Source organism: Bufo gargarizans, chromosome 4 (assembly GCF_014858855.1).
Source record: "Bufo gargarizans isolate SCDJY-AF-19 chromosome 4, ASM1485885v1, whole genome shotgun sequence".
NCBI classification, from domain to species: domain Eukaryota; kingdom Metazoa; phylum Chordata; class Amphibia; order Anura; family Bufonidae; genus Bufo; species Bufo gargarizans.
Window position 1 is genome coordinate 45,783,989 of NC_058083.1, and position 20,591 is coordinate 45,804,579.

A 20,591-nucleotide genomic window follows, 5' to 3' on the forward strand; every position below is an offset into this window, starting at 1 on the left:
TTACTATTATCATGATAAGGTCTTTTTTATGGCTTGACTCCTCCCAATCATGGTCACTTGTAAACACGATGAAACTGTAGTGGTTGACCCCCCTGTGCTGTCCCGTAACACATCACACCTTGATAAGTGCCTTTGGGTATGATGATAAAGTACTCAGAATACTGACAGGGACAGAGTTCTTTTTGGACAGCACCTTGTAGAAATGGTCCGAGCCAAGACTTTAGGACTTTTAACCTGCAGAAAAAGGAGGAGAATCAAACCGGAAGACCACAGAATTCTTGGTGGAGTCATTGGGCAAAACCAATAAGCTAAGATTTGGGTCAGAATCAATCCATGGGGCGTGGATGGTACATTAATACAGCAAGCGTAGAGCAGGGTTCCAGAACTCTAGTCCTTGAGAACCACAAACAGGTCATGATTTGAAGCCATCCCATAGAGAGCACCACCTGGACAACACACATCCACTTAGAAAATCTAGAAAACATGGTCTGTTTGAGGTTCTTGGGGAGTGGATTTAAGGAACATTAGTCTAGATGATCACCTGCTATGTCCTCCAGAACCCTACAGACAATGGTTAATATAACGTACAAGAATTATGTTCTCAAAGTTGTGACATGCTTTGTATCATCTCAGGATTCCTCCGCTTAATACTGACAGGTCTCATTTAGCACATTTCCATTAGAAGAGAACCAGATGGGCCATTTTGTAGGTTGAACCAGCATTTCAAAAACAGCCAATCCATTCTTAAAAAGGTGCTGTCTCAGTCCTGTCTAGAGGAAAAACATGGCTGCTTTCTTCAAAAAAAAAAAAAAAAAAAAAAAAAAAAGAGAAAAAAAGAAAAAACACCACAGGTTGTTGGTGGTATCATGGCTCAGAAGAAAGCAGACATGTTTTTCCAAATCTGGAAAACTTACTTACAAGCAAGAGCCCAGCACCACCATCTATTAAAATGGAAGAGCCCATTTAGTCACGAGTGGAGATGAAGACATCTTGTGATGAACAATTTGTGATTATGGAACCAGTCTGACCTCAAAATGAAAGTTTTGCTTGATTCTAGTCATGTGAATGCAAGTCACCTGACTTTTTGGGCCCTTAAGTGTTAACTTCTTAATGGGAACAGTAACTGAAAGTTGAGCAATCCCAACGTTTAGACCTTCTAATTTGTGGTGACACATCCATGTCTCCATGTCCGAAAGGTATCTCCAACGTTCAGATGAAGTGCTGGTGGTGTGTTGGGCCATCCCTTCAGCTCCAGTACCAAAGAGAAGGCAGCATAGCTACCATTCCTCAGCAATGGAAAAAAGTTCTTGACAAGTGTCTGATGAGGATCTTGGGGTTGAGGCCTCCTTGCCAAGGTTCCTCAGAGTAGATGGGCTGCTCTAGAAAGACCAGCTCAACCCACAAAATAGCAATGTTCTCTTTGTGCAGGCAAAAGGTACCAATATAGAAAGAATAGCTGCTCAATGTCATATATGGATATGACCACAGACTGCAGTAGATACAGAGCACCACATCATGAGATATCAGCCTGACAATGATAGTTTTTGTGGAATTGTTGGCCATTGGTCAGCACTTTCTAGGACTCTATACAATATTTCTGACAATAGACAATACAAAATGGCTTCATAGACTCCTCAGATACTAATAAAGCATGAGAAACCCCTCCAACGATGGACCCTGGACACTGCAGCAGTCAAAATACATCTTTACTGTATGTACAATTGTCTGCAATAAAAACCAAGTAACAAAATAGAAGGAGGACATATTGTGGCGGTGTGGGACATTTACAGGCCAATGAGGTGAGGAAGACGCTATATACAATGAGGACGGGCATCTCGATGCTTCGGAATTTTTTTTTAAAACTTGTAGCGACGAGGGATTTTTTTTTCCTTAAAAAAAAAAAAGTTCCAACACTTTTGGTCCCTACTACACATCGTTTAGGAAAGTTAAAAATAAAATAAAAATCCCTATCGTCTATTAAAAAAAAAAAATTCAAAATGTGGACGACATACAATGATGTACAGGTTTCGACATTTACAATTTATACAGTCTTTAGTCATCACCACTTTCTCCAAGAAGCTTCGCAAGCAGACTCTAGGAGGCTTGAAGCTAAATCCGCCCCCGAGCCTTCTGGGAGACGTGGATACTTAGGGAGTGGGGTTCAGTCGAGGAACCTCTGACAGGCCTTTTTCCACCGGCAGGCGGTGCACCACTGGTCCCGGTGTTCGATGCCATACACTTTACGGCATTTCTTTGCTTCACCACGAACTTTCCTTTTTAAAAAAAAAATAATAATAATTAAAAAAAAATAAAAAAAATCATACATTTTTCACTTAATAAAATACTAGAATGGTCAGCATTAACCCCTTAAGGACCGGGCTAATTTTCACCTTAGGGACCAGGCCATTTTTTGCAAATCTGACCAGTGTCACTTTATGTGTGAATAACTTTAAAATGCTTTTAGTTATCCAGGCCATTCTGAGGCTGTTTTTTCGTCACATATTGTACTTCATGACACTAGTAAATCGGAGTCAAGAAAATTCATTTTTATTTATAAAAAAATAAATAAAATTTACCAAAAATTTGGAAGAATTTGCAAATTTCCAAGTTTCAAATTTCTCTACTTCTATAATACATCGTAATACCTCCAAAAAATAGTTATTAATTTACATTCCCCATATGTCTACTTCATGTTTGGATCATTTTGGGAATGCCATTTTATTTTTTGGGGACGTTACAAGGCTTAGAAGTAAATCTTGAAATTTTTCAGAAATTTTCCAAAACCCACTTGTTTAAAGGACCAGTTCAGGTCTGAAGTCACTTTGTGAGGCCTACATAATAGAAACCACCCAAAAATGACCCCATTTTAGAAACTACACCCCTCAGGGTATTCAAAACTGATTTAGCAAACTTTGTTAACCCTTTAGGTGTTCCACAAGAGTTATTGGCAAATGGAGATGAAATTTCAGAATTGCAATTTTTGGGCAAATTTTCTATTTAATCCATTTTTTCCAGTAACAAAGCAAGGGTTAACAGCCAAACAAAACTCAACATTTATTGCCCTGATTCTGTAGTTTATAGAAACACCCCATATGTGGTTGTAAACTGCTGTACAGGCACACAGCAGGGCGCAGAAGGAAAGGAATGCCATATGGTTTCTGGAAGGCAGATTTTGCTGGACTGTTTTTTTCCCCCTAAAACTATCCTTCAGTCTCCCTGCCTAAGGCCTCTTTCACACTTGTGGAGTACACGCCGGATCCGGACAACGCTTGCCGGAATTACACGCCGGATCCGGAAAAACGCAAGTGTACTGAAAGCATTTGAAGACGGATCCGTCTTCAAAATGCGTTCAGTGTTACTATGGCAGCCAGGACGCTATTAAAGTCCTGGTTGCCATAGTAGTAGTGGGGAGCGGTATACTTACCATCCGTGCGGCTCCCGGGGCGCTCCAGAGTGACGTCAGAGCGCCCCATGCGCATGGATGACGTGCCATGCGATCACATGATCCATGCGCTTGGGGTGCCCTGACATCACTCTGGAGCGCCCCGGGAGCCGCACGGACGGTAAGTATGCTGCTCCCCCGCTCCCCACTACACTTTACCATGGCTGCCAGCACTTTAGCGTCCCGGCAGCCATGGTAACCATTCAGAAAAAGCTAAACGTCGTATCCGGCAATGCGCCGAAACGACGTTTAGCTTAAGGCCGGATCCGGATCAATGCCTTTCAATGGGCATTAACTCCGGATCCGGCCTTGCGGCAAGTGTTAAGGTTTTTTGGGCGGAGCAAAAAGCGCAGCATGCTGCGGTATTTTCTCCGGCCAAAAAACGTTCTGTTCCGGAACTGAAGACATCCTGAACGGATTTCACTCCATTCAGAATGTATTAGGATAAAACCGATCAGGATTCTTCTGGCATAGAGCCCCGACGACGGAACTTTATGCCGGAAGACAAGAACGCAAGTGTGAAAGAGCCCTAATCTAACCTTTCCCTAAACCTGTCCCTGCGAATTTTTGCGTGCCAGATGGCACTATGGTGGCTCACGTGGGGGTGCTGGGTTCAGAGGTGGACGGACGCTCCTCTCTCCTGGCTCCACGGAAGCAGTGTGGAGGAGGAGAGCACATCCACCCGTCCAGCCAATAGGATGCGATACTGAGAGGTGATGTCACCGCCACGTCTCAGGATCTAAGGATGGTTACCACACCACGATCACCATCCTATTCCGGGTTATCGGGTCACCGGAGACCCGAATACGCAGCAAACTGCTGGTCTGAATTGACCTGCGGTTTGCTGCGCTCACCGATAAGGGGGGGAGGGGGGGGGTGTCACAGGACCCCCCTCGGCATTGTCACAGAGTGCCTGCTGAATGATTTCAGCAGGCACTCTGTTCCGATCGCCGCCGCGCGGTGGGCAGTGATCGGAACTACACAGGGCGTACAGGTACACCCTGTGCCCTTAAGAGGTTAAAGGGGTTCTCTGATACTGACAACAGGTCATCAATACAAGATTGGTGGGGGTCCGACTCCCGACACCTCTGTTGTTGTATGAAGAGGTATGTGCAAGGGTGGAGCCGTTTATATGGAAGAGAGCAGCCATGTATTTCTAATCCTGGACAACCCCTTTAAGGAAGGAAAAAACTTCTAGCGTGTATTTTTTGGCAACCAATTTTATTTTTTATGCCTCCATTGTCCGATAGGTGCAGGTCCCCCCTTACCCGCACGTACACCGAGAATGGAGAGGGGAAGGTGGCGGCTGGAGGACCCCAGGTTTCCTTGGGTACGGCCACCCTCTTCCTATAGTAGTGAATGGGAGCGCACTGTGCTTGCGCAGCTACCGCTCCCATTCATTTCTATGGGTATGGCGGCCCCTTAGAAAATGAATGGAGGCAGGCTGACCATGGGCAGTGCGCCCTCTGCCCCCATTGTCTGAGATGGGAAAACCCCTTTAAGTCAGACACACTGCCTGGTAGGGTTGATCCTGCCGATTAAATGGATACCCATCTTGTGAGAAGTGGCTGTGGCGTTCAAGCTCTGGAAAGTGGAGGTGAGGTGCACCAAGGGGTGAGGCCCCTCCACGCGGTGCCCAGAAGCCCTCATTTGCATTAGGTATAAAAGGCATTTCTCAGGAACGCTGCAACCAATTTTCACAGGAAAGGCATCAGTAGGATTGACACAACCTGGTTTAAAAGGGCTGATCCTGCTGACACGTGCCCTTTCAGAATATTGAAATATTGTACTTAGAAGTAATACTGACACCTAGTGGCCAAAATTGGAATCAACAAATTCTGTATTAAAAGGAGCCTCTCTCTTTACAGCCTGCTGTAAACTCAAATGTTTTTCATCTTTAAAAATATTGGATTAAAAATAAAAATGACAGATGGTGCCAAAAGCCTCGAATATTCCTTGAGCACATAATGCCTGTGATTGGAGAGGTGTCACTGGAGGAACCTACCTGCTACCATTAGACGCTCTGGGGGGTGAGGCCACAATCAGCTGCGACTTTATGGATGGAGTCTGTGGCTGCTGTTCACTGAAACTGAGCGACCGGCTTCTGATCTGGGGGGGTAGAGGGCTCCGTGTTACAACACACCTGATATACGTCTCACAGCTGAAGCTTTGTTACAATTGCATCCAGTCTCGTTCAAAGGGGTTATCTAATGCTTTAAATAAAAGTAAAAAAAAACTCCCCCCCCATGCTGAATATACTTACCCGGGTCCCCGCACCGCCGCTTCTCCCTGTGCCCGGATGAAAACATCAGGTGTCGGGGGGAGCAGCCAATGGCAGGCGGGAACGGGGATGAGCCTCCCTAACGTCACCCGCAATGGGAGAAGCAACAGTGGCGGTGCAGGAACCAGGAGTGGCGCAGTGAGCGGGGACCCAGGTAAATATATTCAGTGTGGGGGGCTTTTTTTTTAGGATTCTATAACCCCTTTAATACCCAGAGTTCGGTTTACTTACTGGAGAAAGGGCCGGGAGAGTAGAGGGAGCAGCTGCCCAGCTTATGCTGGTGAAGATGTGGGGGGAAACTGGGATCTGGATGGAAGGCAGCGCCTGATAGGAAGAAAAATAAAAAATAAAAAAAAGAATCAAAAGGACTGACGAGGAGACAGCTGGTAAATGCATTTCTGTATTAGTTAATAGCTTCCCTCTCCTCCAGAGCTGCATTCATAATTCTTCTAATGGCAAATTGCCATTTTTTCTTTTGCAGGGATTATTTTTTCTTTCTATAATACAACTTCTATAATACAACTTGAAATTCCTCTAATCTGGAATTTGATAATCCAAAAAGTGTGATCCTTCAGTTTTAGCGGATTCAATTACCTGGTAAGCGTGATCGGCCTGGATATGCCAGAAGGAGCCTGGAGCAGACTGACTGAGCGCACTGGGCAATGGAGACTCCACAAAGGGCACCTCCAGCGCCTGTGTCTCCGGCTTGGGGGTGATCGGCTGGATGAGAAGAGGGGCGGTAGCAGTGCTGGGGCTCCTTGGGGTGTTCTCCACCTCAGACTCATCCTTCATTTGGACCTCGGTGTAGTAGAAGTCCTCTTCTCGCTTATGCTGGTCAGAATCCATCCCGTCTCTAGAGAGTTAAACAAAAGCTCAAACACCGAGGAAAAGCAACAGCAGCCATTACAAGAAACCCACCACCAGACCCCATAACAAAGTGATGGTAATACATTAGTAATCTCGCATCCTGTATTATACTCCAGAGCTGCACTCACTATTCTGCTGGTGCAGTCACTGTGTACATACATTACATTACTTATCCTGTACTGATCCTGAGTTACATCCTGTATTATACTCCAGAGCTGCACTCACTATTCTGCTGGTGGAGTCACTGTGTACATACATTACATTACTTATCCTGTACAGATCCTGATTTACATCCTGTATTATACACCAGAGCTGCACTCACTATTCTGCTGGTGCAGTCACTGTGTACATACATTACTTATCCTGTACTGATCCTGAGTTACATCCTGTATTATACACCAGAGCTGCACTCACTATTCTGCCGGTGCAGTCACTGTGTACATACATTACATATCCTGTACTGATCCTGAGTTACATCCTGTATTATACTCCAGAGCTGCACTCACTATTCTGCTGGTGCAGTCACTGTGTACATACATTACTTATCCTGTACTGATCCTGAGTTACATCCTGTATTATACTCCAGAGCTGCACTCACTATTCTGCTGGTGCAGTCACTGTGTACATACATTACTTATCCTGTACTGATCCTGAGTTACATCCTGTATTATACTCCAGAGCTGCACTCACTATTCTGCTGGTGGAGTCACTGTGTACATACATTACTTATCCTGTACTGATCCCGAGTTACATCCTGTATTATACTCCAGAGCTGCACTCACTATTCTGCTGGTGCAGTCACTGTGTACATACATTACATTACTTATCCTGTACTGATCCTGAGTTACATCCTGTATTATACTCCAGAGCTGCACTCACTATTCTGCCGGTGCAGTCACTGTGTACATACATTACATTACTTATCCTGTACTGATCCTGAGTTACATCCTGTGGTTCAGAATTGCACGGTATAAGAAGGTGGGTACCGGAGGAGGAGTACTTACCCCAGATGCTGGGTCTTCACATGGCGTTTAATGCCCACAATGGAGCGCAGCAGTTTTCCGCAGCTCGGCCACAGACACTTGTACATCACCTTCACCGAGTTCTGGAAGACAGGAGCCAAGTCAATGGAGAACATAAAGACATAAGGGATCCGCGAGCTTGAGGAGGCGCTGCGGGGTGTTACCTTCCGCTTCCGAGGGGCCGGCTCATCCAAAAGGAAAGGATCAGGGTCCGTCTCGAATCCTTCATCCACATGGGAAGCACTGAAGACCTCGCCTGTATACTTGGGGCTGGGCTCGGTGTGAGGAGGGGAGGGGGTGGAGGCGCCACACTCCACACTCCAGTGCCCGCTGGTGGTGCTGCTGCCGCTGTCCGACACGTCCCCGCTTTCCTTCCACAGGTCACAGGTGACTTGAGGAGCTGAGAAGTACACAAAGGGGAAAATACTGAAACCCCCGGATGCCAAGAAGATATAAAAACAGATCAAGCAAGGATTTCTATTTGCAGTCAGTGAATGGAAACGCTTAGCTTTCATTCGGAGTAATGCAAACATAATACTTCTCACAGCTGAGGGTTTGCTACATTTTCCTCTCATAGCTAAATGTATCAGTGCCTTCTGTCCCGATACACACTGATACATTGTAACAAAGTGTTTTACCTGCAGTCATACAATGTAGCAAAGGAGAGATTCATAACAGGCTGGATACAACGGTAACAAACCCTCAGCACAGGGTTTGCATGAGGTTTCGTCCTCTGGATACATAAAAGGATGTTGTAAGTCACTTACAGCAAGCAGAGATCTTACAAACAGTGAGGAATATACAATGTTTGCACGCCTCAAAGTAAAATTCCGATAATCTGGCCATAGGTCCGCAGGGCCTGAGATCTGGATCTCAGCAGGGGGCGCTACTATCAAGACCAAAACTTGCAAGGCGAATCCGAAAAGTTCCCCAGCGCCCCTGCGGAAGAAAAAGGAAGCGCAATCACCTCCACCAGCCACAAGGCGGCGCCGTTTTCTATAACTAACGTCGGGCATAACCCAAATTACTTCCACCAAGTAGAGACGATGGCCCACAACATATCCTTAGAGCCCAGAAGACTACTACAAGCCGCCATCTTCTTGGGGCGCGACAAGAGCCACCGCCGCTCCGCCTGCTCTCACCTGGGATGATGTCGCTGCAGGGTGGGCTCTGCACGATGGGGCTGCAGGACAGGCTGCTGAGGACCATGGCCGCCATCATTTCATCCATATCCACCGCATCCGACCGCCTGAAAGAACACGGAAAAAAAAGAGGTAAGCACAACGCCAACTTATTTTCAACATCTCTGCTTCCTGTCTAGAATGGAACAGAGGTTCAAAGCCTGTACAGTCAGAATACATTTGGCTGGTTCACTTTGTCACCTAAACACAGCAACTGCACAGAGAGTTTGCTACAATGTGTCAGTCTGGAGTCCACAAGCAAGCCTCTGACCCCACCCAACCCCCTTAGGGGCCCAACAAAATAGTGATATCCCCCCCCCCCCCCCCTTGCTTCATTTCCATAATTACCACGGAATTCGAATATAACCAAGATGATGATAATTATGACACCAGGTCAGAGTATAAAACTACACGAGTGGAGGCGGATGTGTAATGCCATCTCCCGGTGCCCAATTATCCTCCGTTCTTGGCCATTTCTTATCTCCGCTACTTTATAAATGATGATCCCGCGTGGTATTATGTAGATTGGGATATAACATGTCTGTCCTCTAGCGTTTCTTGTGGTGTCCACCTATCCCCTGTCTTCACCTACTTTCCCTCGGGAACACACGTATACATACGATTCACGTATGAGAACATGTGTTCAGTGTATCGCTATGTATGATTCTCCTTTAGCAGTCCGCCCTTCCTCTACGACAAAGAAGAACTGAAATGACCAACAATGAATCAAAAATGAATCAAAAATACACTATAGCGGTATTTGCTGGATCCGGCAAAAACGCTTCCGTTACTGATAATACAACCGTCTGCATCCGTTATGAACGGATCCGGTTGTATTATCTTTAACATAGCCAAGACGGATCCGTCATGAACTCCATTGAAAGTCAATGGGGGACGGATCAGTTTTCTATTGTGTCAGAGAAAACTGATCTGTCCCATTGACTTGCATTGTCAATCTGATCCATCTTGCTCCGCATCCCAGTAAGGCTAGTTTCACACTTGCGGCAGGACGGATCCGACAGGCTGTTCACCATGTCGGATCCGTCCTGCGGCTATTTCGCCGTGCCCGCGGACCGCCGCTCCGTCCCCATTAACTATAATGGGGACGGGGGCGGAGCTCCGATGCAGCACGGAGAAAGCCGCCAGACTAAAAAGCCTGACATGCAGTAATTTTAGTCCGGCGGCCTTTCTCCGTGCACCGCCGGAGCTCCGCCCCCATTATAGTCAATGGGGACGGAGCGGCAGTCCGGCGGCACAGCAAAATAGCCGCAGGACAGATCCGACATGGTGAACAGCCTGTCGGATCCGTCCTGCCGCAAGTGTGAAAGTAGCCTAAGGAAAGCAAACCGCAACATGCTGCTGTCTAGTATGAGAACGGAACGGAACGCATTTTGGAGCGTTACGTTTTGTCCCCATTGACAATGAATGGGGACAAAACGGAAGCCTTTTTTTTCCCGGTATTGAGACCCTATGATGGATCTCAATACCGGAAAATAGAAACGCTGGTGTAAAAAGTAGCCCAAGCTTGGAAAAAAAAATATAAATTATATATCACAAAATTAACACAAGGTGATTATTATAATACATTCTAAAATGACAATAATCATGCTGCAGATGTAAGACGCTATATACAATTTATGGAAATTGAACATCCAACCCGAGTATATAGGAAATAACACAGAAGATACATAAACCAGTACTAAGTATCAAGGTCAATGTGGAGAGAATAGGTGAAGAACGAGAAGACTGAGCCCCTGCTCATGTAAAGGAAGAAAGAAGCAAATACTCTGTATCTAAGCCCCTGGGCATGCGCAGTCAGGGGAGAAAGACGAGCGAGAGACCTGCGCAGGAACAGGTGCTGAGGGGCGGCACGTCATCATCCCATGAGGGAGGAGAAGGGAAGTAATCCCCGAGTCGAGGAGCTGGTAATAAAGTATGTAACAACGCAGTGGCCGTTATGCCCCTGACAGGTCATCCATTAGTGATGTCAGCATAAGAGGCTATAGAGATCCATCCCACGTTCTCGCTGCCCCTTCGCCTGAAGACGCCAGGCTTACTGGTGAAACAAGTCGGGGGAAGGGTTTGAGAAATTTTTAGTACAGGAGTAACGGCTATAAGCGACACTAAATGCAAGCCTAGTAATGGGGACAGAGCGACGAGCGATACTTGGTTTTGGACCCCCACAGACTGACGCCCTGTTTTGCCTCCCGCGTTCCCCCGCTGTCAGCTCCCTGAGTCTCTATCGGTGATTCAGTGCTGGCAGGTGCGATGCGATGACGTCATCGCGCCTGCCTCACCACAGACAGCACAGAGCGGAGCAGAGGCTCAGCAGGGCATGCCATCGCTGAATCACCGCGGCTCAACGCGAGCTGGTTACCACCGTCCGCCTGGTCTAGACTGTCACAATACCATAGCTGTGAGATGTATATTATGCCTGTCTTTAAACTCCTAATTCAGTGATGGCAAGCAGAGATATTGGAGAAAAGCTTTCAGTACTGACCACACGTGCTCACCTCTTTGGGACATCAATGCTGCAAGACACCATTCTCTGGGCTGCGCTGGAAGAAGTCACGGGGCTGGTGGACATCACTTGCTCCATGGGGACGATCATAGATTTCGGAGCCTCTGCAAGACGCACATCTTCCGTCTTTCGGCAAAGGCGCAGCCCAAGCTCAAACACAAAGACCTTGACCTCATCATCCACGTGGTTGTGTTGCTCCACCAAACCAGCGCACTCCTTGCCATTGTGTGTAACGTACACCTGCAACATCACACAGCACAAATATACAACACGGTATATACACCAATAGTGCTATATAATAAGTGCAGTCACTGTGTACATACATTACTTATCCTGTATTATACTCCAGAGCTGCACTCACTATTCTGCTGGTGCAGTCACTGTGTACATACATTACATTACTTATCCTGTACTGATCCTGAGTTACATCCTGTATTATACTCCAGAGCTGCACTCACTATTCTGCTGGTGCAGTCACTGTGTACATACATTACTTATCCTGTACTGATCCTGAGTTACATCCTGTATTATACCCCAGAGCTGCACTCACTATTCTGCTGGTGGAGTCACTGTGTACATACATTACATTACTTATCCTGTACTGATCCTGAGTTACATCCTGTATTATACTCCAGAGCTGCACTCACTATCCTGCTGGTGGAGTCACTGTGTACATACATTACTTATCCTGTACTGATCCTGAGTTACATCCTGTATTATACTGCAGAGCTGCACTCACTATTCTGCTGGTGCAGTCACTGTGTACATACATTACTTATCCTGTACTGAACCTGAGATGCTTCCTGTATTATACTCCAGAGCAGCACTCACTATTCTGCTGGTGCAGTCACTGTGTACATACGTTACATTACTTATCCTGTACTGATCCTGAGTTACATCCTGTATTATACTCCAGAGCTGCACTCACTGTTCTGCTGGTGAACACTTGTGAGGTTACTCCTCTAGATATTCTAGCTCGGGGAAAGTAACCAGAGTTTCACAAGCGAGAAGAGGGCCGCACAAGACGAGTGGTAGGACAATCCCATCTTTCCTGTTTCCTCTGGAGATTCTTATCACAAGTCTCCAGTCCAATGCTCTGACTTCAGCTCCGCCCCTCACTAGACATGTGACCCACGTGAGCTCCCACAATGCACTGCTCTCTGGTAGCAGCAGAAGTCAGGAGCCGCCCTTCCATTTGGAGGACAAATCTAACATCTTATAATTTAAGATCAGAACAGAAGTAAAAGCAAAGAATCTACAGAATGGTCGAGGTAGATTTATACGGGAAACACCGCCCCCCCGGACCACAGGTTGTGTGCGGTATCGCAGCTCACTATTAACGTCCCTGGAGCCGACCTGCAATACCAGACACGACCTGTGCACAAGGGTGGCGCTGTTTGAGATAAAGGGCCCATTTTTATTATTTTTTTAAATCCTAGACTATGAAGAAATGACAAGTCTCGTGCTCACCTTCTGGCCCGGATACAGCTTGAAGCGACTTCCAGAAGGAAAAGCGCTTTCCTCAAGACACTCCTTCAGGCACCCTCCATCATAAGGTCCAAGATGGGCCCCTCCGGTAAGGTCTCTGGGCCCTTCCATGGACATGCAGTCTGCAACTAAACTCGGAGTGCAGACCCTGGCGCCAAGGAGAGACCGCTTGCCGAGACGTTTGGAAAGTATGCTGGCCATATCAGCTGCAAAAAAAGAAAGGCATAACGTAAGGCGCTTCACTAAAATGACCACAGGGTGGCGCTACTGATCCAAGGACTATAAAACACAAGTCACCCTGCTCCATTAGGACCCAGTGACTCCACCTGAGCTGCAATGTCTATAGGAGTCACAGGTGGTCTGAACCCCAGCACCAGCCTCAGGCTGCTGTTCTGTCCCTCCACCATGCTTTACACTGCAGCTCTGCTCATCTAGATTCACTGCTGTGTGGCACGTACATGCTCATCCTGAGGGGGGACACTGGACAATCCATAAATTGACACCCACAAACTAAGGCCGGGTCTGAACACACCCTTATAGGGTGTTGTTATAACTGTATCCAGTCCGTGTGACCTGAACAGTTGGCACACCGCAACAAGCCGCCCCCGCGACTGGCACACCGCAACAAGCCGCCCCCGCGACTGGCACACCGCAACAAGCCGCCCCCGCGACTGGCACACCGCAACAAGCCGCCCCCGCGACTGGCACACCGCAACAAGCCGCCCCCGCGACTGGCACACCGCAACAAGCCGCCCCCGCGACTGGCACACCGCAACAAGCCGCCCCCGCGACTGGCAATGGATCGTCTAGACTGGATGCCACTGTAACAACCCCTCAGCTGTGAGAAGCTTCCTGTCCTCACAGGTTATAAACCCCTGGAGAAAGACAGATATAATCCCATTCAATGACAGCAAGCAGAGATCTTGAAAATCTATTCGAAAGTTGCGGAACATTTTCAGAAGAAGACGAAATTGTAGACCAGTGACAAAAAATTAAATAAAAAATTTAAACTCCTAGAATGCTGAGAGTAGTAGTTTCCCCACAGGGTACCTACTGAATAATATTTAAGGACATGGGCCGTATACCCAAGCTCAGCCTGAGACCCAAGACTGGAAGCAACTGTACCAACCCGCCAGCTGTGAGCAGCCGTTGTGTCAATTTCATCAGCAGCCTCAGGGCAAGAACTGCAAAGTGTGAACTAAACTTTACTGACACGAGACACGGTAAACGTGGACGTGCGGGGCCGGGGTGGTAGCCCCGCCCACAGCTCCTGCTGACAGCCACACCCCCTCCTCCTGCTGACATGTCAGGCATTTGTTAGAAAGTGTGACAGCTGAGAGACACTGCGAGAGCGCAGGAAAGGAGAACTGGCAAAGCATTAACCGGTTCAGCGCTGGGGGCCAGCTGCATGCTGAGACACACCCGGGAGAGACCGCCCCTTTAAGGCTGCAGGAGTGAAACCATTAAAAGCTGCAAATCAGCTGATCTGCAAGAAAAAAGAAAAAAGCCGCGCTGGGGAACGGGACGCCATACGAGGGGCGGCCTGCTGCACGTCTAGAACAGGCGGAGAGGAAGCAGCTTGTGTGTGAACTCGTCACTCTTGGCTTCACACAACTTTCTACGGCCATCCGATAATCTGACACCAAGGCCTCTTGCACACGAACGCATGTATTTTGCGGATATACGGATGACGTCCGTGTGCATTCCACATTTTCGGCCCCTGATAGAACAATACTATCCTTGTCTGTAATGCGGAACTGAAATACGGACATACGAAAACAGAATGCACACGGAGTAACTTCCGTTTTTTTTGTGGACCCATTGAAATGAATGGTTCCGTATACAGTCCGAAAAAAAGAAAAAGAAAAGAAAAAGAAGGACACGGAAAGAATATACGTTCGTGTGCAAGAGACCTTGTGCTGGATGAGTGGAATCCCCCAGGACGTTAGTGCTTTGAGGTGCGCTATGGCATCAAGGGGGTCGCACTTGCAAGGCCTCTGCACCCACCTGCGGAAAGGGGGAGTCCTGCTGTCTGGTCCTGATGGGGTTAATACTTATTACACATATCAGTGGAATGGCGCGTGATACGGGCTCAGATACAGGGGGTATCCTATGGGTATGACGGGGACCTATAGGGATGAATGGTATTGCGCCCCTGCAGGATCACTCTGGGTACTGCTGGTTTTTACAGCCCTGCCTACGTGACGCTACAGATGGCATCCCACGTGCCCGCTGTGTGTGGTGGCAGCACGCCGCTATGTTTGGCAGGCCGCGTGGTGGGTGTGGTAAGGAGCGGTCTGCTGGGCGATAAGGAGCAAGATCTGCAGCATTTCACAACATCAGCCTGAGAATCCATAATACAGTGCCAAATGACACCATACCGTACTGTACCACACCATTACACCGTACTGTACCACACCACCGTACAACATCATTACACCGTACTGTACCACACCATTACACCGTACTGTACCACACCATTACACCGTACTGTACCACACCACCGTACAACATCATTACACCGTACTGTACCACACCATTACACCGTACTGTACCACACCATTACACCGTACTGTACCACACCACCGTACAACATCATTACACCGTACTGTACCACACCATTACACCGTACTGTACCACACCATTACACCGTACAATACTGTATCCTGCCATAATACTATACCTATACAATACCACACAATACTGTACCACACCATTACACCGTACCACACCATTACACCGTATTGTACCACACCATTACACCGTATTGTACCACACCATATTGTACCACACCATTACACCGTACTGTACCACACCATTACACCGTACTGTACCACACCATTACACCATACAATACTGTATCCTGCCATAATACTGTACCTATACAATACCACACAATACTGCACTGTATCCTACCATAATACCACATCATACAATACTGTAAATAAAAAATTGTACTCCTACCATAGTACTATTCCACATAATACCGCACCATACAGTAGATTCGTGTACAGATGGCAGGTTACTGCTCAGTCTCCGATCAGTAACCCCACACAAGCGGGCAAGAAAAGATTCAGGAAAAAAATGTATTTCCTTTATTTATAATCTGTGCTCATTCTTGGGATTGGAGTCCAGGAGGCGGGCCTAGCAGTGAGTGACAGGTCTGTATACACAGTCATAGAGGGACGGCTGTCAGTCACTGATAGGTTTAGAGTCCAGGAGGCGGGCCTATCAGTGAGTGACAGCTCTCTCTGTATACAGTCATAGAGGGACGGCTGTCAGTCACTGATAGGTTTAGGGTCCAGGAGGCGGGCCTAGCAGTGAGTGACAGCTCTGTATACAGTCATAGAGGGACGGCTGTCAGTCACTGATAGGTTTAGAGTCCAGGAGGCGGGCCTAAGAATGAGCAGGAATTTACATCAGTGAAAGTTTGAATCTTTTCCCATAAACCTATACAATCTGCTCAGCTCCTCCTGCTCTATAACCTGCTGCCGGCAGACACCATGTACAATGGGACAGGTTACCTTTAACTCCTGAACCACCAAAATGGAGCCCTGACCCCTTCCACAGGTTTCTCCCAGAAAATGTACTGTATATACACCACACACACCCAGAGACTAATACACACCTACTGTATATACACCACACACATGGTGATACAGCTACTAATAGTAATACATCCCTATATACACACACACACATCTATTGTATATACACTGCTCCATATACAGTACACACCCCCCCACTACATATAATACACACTGCTCCATATACAGTACACACCCCCCACTACATATAATACACACTGCTCCATATACAGTACACCCCCCCCCTACATATAATACACACTGCTCCATGTACAGTACACCCCCCCCCACTACATATAATACACACCGCTCCATGTACAGTACACCCCCCCCCACTACATATAATACACACCGCTCCATATACAGTACACCCCCCCACTACATATAATACACTGCTCCATATACAGTACACCCCCCCACTACATATAATACACTGCTCCATATACAGTACACACACACCCACTACATAATACACACTGCTCCATATACAGTACACCCCCCCCACTACATATAATACACACTGCTCCATATACAGTACACACCCCCCACTACATATAATACACTGCTCCATATACAGTACACACCCCCCACTACATATAATACACACTGCTCCATATACAGTACACACCCCCCCCTACATATAATACACACTGCTCCATGTACAGTACACACCCCCCCTACATATAATACGCACTGCTCCATGTACAGTACACACCCCCCCACTACATATAATACACACTGCTCCATATACAGTACACACCCCCCCCACTACATATAATACACACTGCTCCATATACAGTACACACCCCCCCCACTACATATAATACACACTGCTCCATATACAGTACACCCCCCACTACATATAATACACACTGCTCCATATACAGTACACACCCCCCACTACATATAATACACACTGCTCCATATACAGTACATATAATACACTGCTCCATATACAGTACACCCCCCCCACTACATATAATACACACTGCTCCATATGCAGTACACACCCCCCACTACATATAATACACACTGCTCCATATACAGTACACCCCCCCCCCTACATATAATACACACTGCTCCATATACAGTACACCCCCCCCCACTACATATAATACACACTGCTCCATATACAGTACACACCCCCCACTACATATAATACACACTGCTCCATATACAGTACACCCCCCCCCACTACATATAATACACACTGCTCCATATACAGTACACACCCCCCACTACATATAATACACACTGCTCCATATACAGTACACACCCCCCACTACATATAATACACACTGCTCCATATACAGTACACACCCCCCACTACATATAATACACACTGCTCCATATACAGTACACACTGACACAAGTCCAGCGCCCCTTCCACCTAATCACACCAATAAGGTGTGGATGCCCCCAGATGTAGGTGATTGCTCCAGTCACCTCCAAATCTATGATCCGCTGGAGCTCTGGGTCCTCATACGTGTCGTTACAGTGTACCAGGCACTGCTCCACACAGCTCTGCCTGCCCATTAAGTTCCTGGGTAAGAAAATGACACCACAGACGTCCCTGCGCCGCCGTCCTCTACGTGGAAAGCAGCAGAAAAGTTTTATAAATCCTGCACAGCGGCTTCAGGGTCTCGCCCCCTCCTTTACACCGAGCGCCATACCGCTGAGCTGCGCAGACTGCGGTCCTGTGTGCAGCTGAAGGGGGCGCGCCTGTCCTGCTTCACCACATGTGATGGGTTCCTGATGGCCGCAGAGTGGGCACTGGGTCCGGTCTGCCAATCTCAGCGCAGCGTGCTGACCCCAATATCAGACCAGTGCCGCCCGCGCCCCTCTATACGGGGGGAGTCGCAGCCGAGATCCAGGTTCTTCCCACCAAAACAACTCCATTCCTATCACTGGGACGGAGTATAGACGCTGAAGATTCTGCAACAAGTCTGCCAGGTGTGAACATAGCCCTAACCTACAGGGCGCGTTATCAGCGCAGGTTACACCCTGGGGTCTCGGTCAATGGTGCTGCCAACCAAGTGCCATGATGGGAGCGCGCCGCGGCAGGGGGCACCACCAACATCCCCGCGCGCCAAGATGGAGGGCGCTACCAACAACACCATGTGCCAATGCATGGGGCTCCACCGACAACCAAGACATGGGGCGTCACCGACAACCCCCAAGACAGAGGGCGCTACCAACAACACCATGTGCCAATGCATGGGGCTCCACCGACAACCAAGACATGGGGCGTCACCGACAACCCCCAAGACAGAGGGCGCTACCAACAACACCATGTGCCAATGCATGGGGCTCCACCGACAACCAAGACATGAGGCGTCACCGACAACCCCCCCCCCCCCCCCCCAAGACGGAGGGAGCTACCAACAACACCATGTGCTAATGCATGGGGCTCCACTGACAACCCTCAAGACGGAGGGCACCACAGTGGGCTGCACCCCCAATGCAGGGGAGGCAAAGATCATCCAACAAGGGGCACAGTTCTCCCCCCCCAAATCCAAAACAGGAGCAGTTTACACAAACTAAAGGGCACAGCCGACCCGACTACACAGCAGGACCCCGCGGCTGATACAACTTTGCAGAGTGGGAACATCAGGAGGGGGGGGGGGGGGGGGGGGGGCCGCGGTGGGTGTGCCCGCTGCTGGAGTTGGCACCCGGGAGGGGGTGTGAGCCCCACGGGAGGAGGAGGAGGGGGGGGGGGGCTTCACGGCCAACGTGAAAATAACACCAAAAACACAGCGATCCATCAGACGGCCGGAGAGAAGCGGCGCCCGCGCGGTGCCCCGCCCCCCTCCGCCGAGTAAACAAGGGCTTCCCTCCCATCCCACGTCTGTCCCGGGGGTCGCTGCTGCAGCTGCACCCGCCAGGTCTATGCATGCAGATGTGGCCCCCACCATGTGCCGAGCGTGCACCCCGCATCTCTGCGCCCGCACACACCCCCAGTCTATGCACGCAGATGCCGCCTCCCTCCCCCATGTGCCGAGCATGCACCCCGCACCCGGGCCGTGCAGCCGCTCACCTGTGCCCCGTGTAAACAGTGTCCGGGCTGGTGCGGTTCTGGGCGTCCTCCGTCCCCTGTGCAGCCTCTCGCTCTCACACTCTCTCTCTCCGCTGCCGCCGCTCTCCCTCCTCCTCTCTATTCCAGCTCCAATATGGGAAGGCGCGTAAACCCGCGCTGGATTCCGGGCCTGGCTGCAGGCGGGCGCTGCGGTTTGTGGCGGCTCGTCCGTCCGCTCCGCGCCGGGTTTTCTGCCTGTCCGCGCGCGCCCCTCCTCCCGCTGGCGGGCCTCCCTCTCCTCCTCCCGCAGCCGGCCCTTCCTCCTCCTCCCGCTGCCGGCCGGGTTAGTTGTAAACAAGCTCCCCACATGCTCGGCCCTCTCCCTGCCATTGGCGGCCGCGCTCAGCCGGACTCACACGCCCACCGGGCGCAGGCGGAAAATAAACACGAGCCGCCGCTCACGTCCCCTGCCGCATGTAGCAGAGCTGAGGGTGCTGCGCGGGCGGCGGCATTAAACCTGCAAATAACATCTGCTGAGTGTGATGGACAGCTCAGCCTGACAAGAGGTTCTGCAGCAGCATTATCAGTGCACTCCAAGGCTTCAGCTGCTGCAGAACCTCAGCCAGGCAAGATGTTCTGCAGCAGCACAGGGTTGCCTTTGTATTGCTATATATATATATAACATGCAAATCGCAGCTGCTGCAGAATCTCTTGAACAGACTCAAGAGGTTCTGCAGCAGCATTACCGTTGCACCCCTGGCCGGCAGCTGCTGCAGAACCTCTTGGGTGCATTGTTTTTGTGCTCTGACAGCGTGTGTGTGGGCGCCCAGAGGAGAAGGGAGGGTCTCCTGGCCTGGAATCTGTTTGTGTTCTGTAGACCCCCCCACCTCCTCCTCCTCGCCCCTCTCGCGCCCCCTCTTCTCTTGTTGCACAGCTCGGCGGCGCATGCGCAGGAGTCGGGGAGCAGGAACCTCGTGGATTTGTTATGGAAACATTATAGAAGAGCCCCCCGCACCGGCGGGCGCAGCTGTCAGTGCCGGGACGCCCCGCGGGTGAGCGGTGGGGCGACAGGCCGCCGGGTGTGGAGCAGGGGGCTGCTGCTGTCTACGTGCAGCCCTCCACGTGAGGAGCGCCCCCGGGGCTGCCCGTGCCGGCTCAGGAATGCGGGCGGAAGTGGCTGCGCAAC

At 49.2% G+C, this 20,591-nt stretch overlaps 1 protein-coding gene across 5 annotated transcripts; it reads right to left on the reverse strand.

Annotated features, from left to right (window-relative positions):
• Positions 1–777: 777 nt before the first annotated feature.
• Positions 778–19,607, reverse strand: ZNF395 (zinc finger protein 395). 5 transcript variants are annotated; one of them, XM_044290091.1, is made up of 10 exons: positions 19,427–19,607; positions 12,785–13,008; positions 11,307–11,554; positions 8,755–8,861; positions 7,777–8,012; positions 7,595–7,695; positions 6,318–6,576; positions 5,955–6,047; positions 5,448–5,551; positions 778–2,273 (listed from the first exon to the last, which is right to left on the reverse strand). In XM_044290091.1, exons 2-10 carry the CDS (start codon positions 13,001–13,003, stop codon positions 2,162–2,164), a joined length of 1,479 nt encoding a protein of 492 aa, XP_044146026.1. In that variant the 5' UTR covers positions 13,004–13,008; positions 19,427–19,607; the 3' UTR covers positions 778–2,161. The 5 variants fall into 5 exon arrangements, with proteins under 5 accessions (XP_044146026.1, XP_044146023.1, XP_044146024.1 ...); XM_044290088.1 differs by lacking the exon at positions 19,427–19,607 and adding an exon at positions 17,836–18,898; XM_044290089.1 differs by lacking the exon at positions 19,427–19,607 and adding an exon at positions 14,810–15,252.
• Positions 19,608–20,591: the final 984 nt, after the last annotated feature.

Excerpts from the sequence above, each read along its gene's own strand:
- ZNF395 (XM_044290087.1), bottom strand. Across the intron at positions 5,552-5,954 it reads CTCTCCCGGCCCTTTCTCCA|ATCAGAAGCCGGTCGCTCAG; the intron begins GTAAGTAAACCG and ends CTACCCCCCCAG. Across the intron at positions 2,274-5,447 it reads AGAGCGTCTAATGGTAGCAG|GAAAGTTCGTGGTGAAGCAA; the intron begins GTAGGTTCCTCC and ends TTTTTTAAAAAG.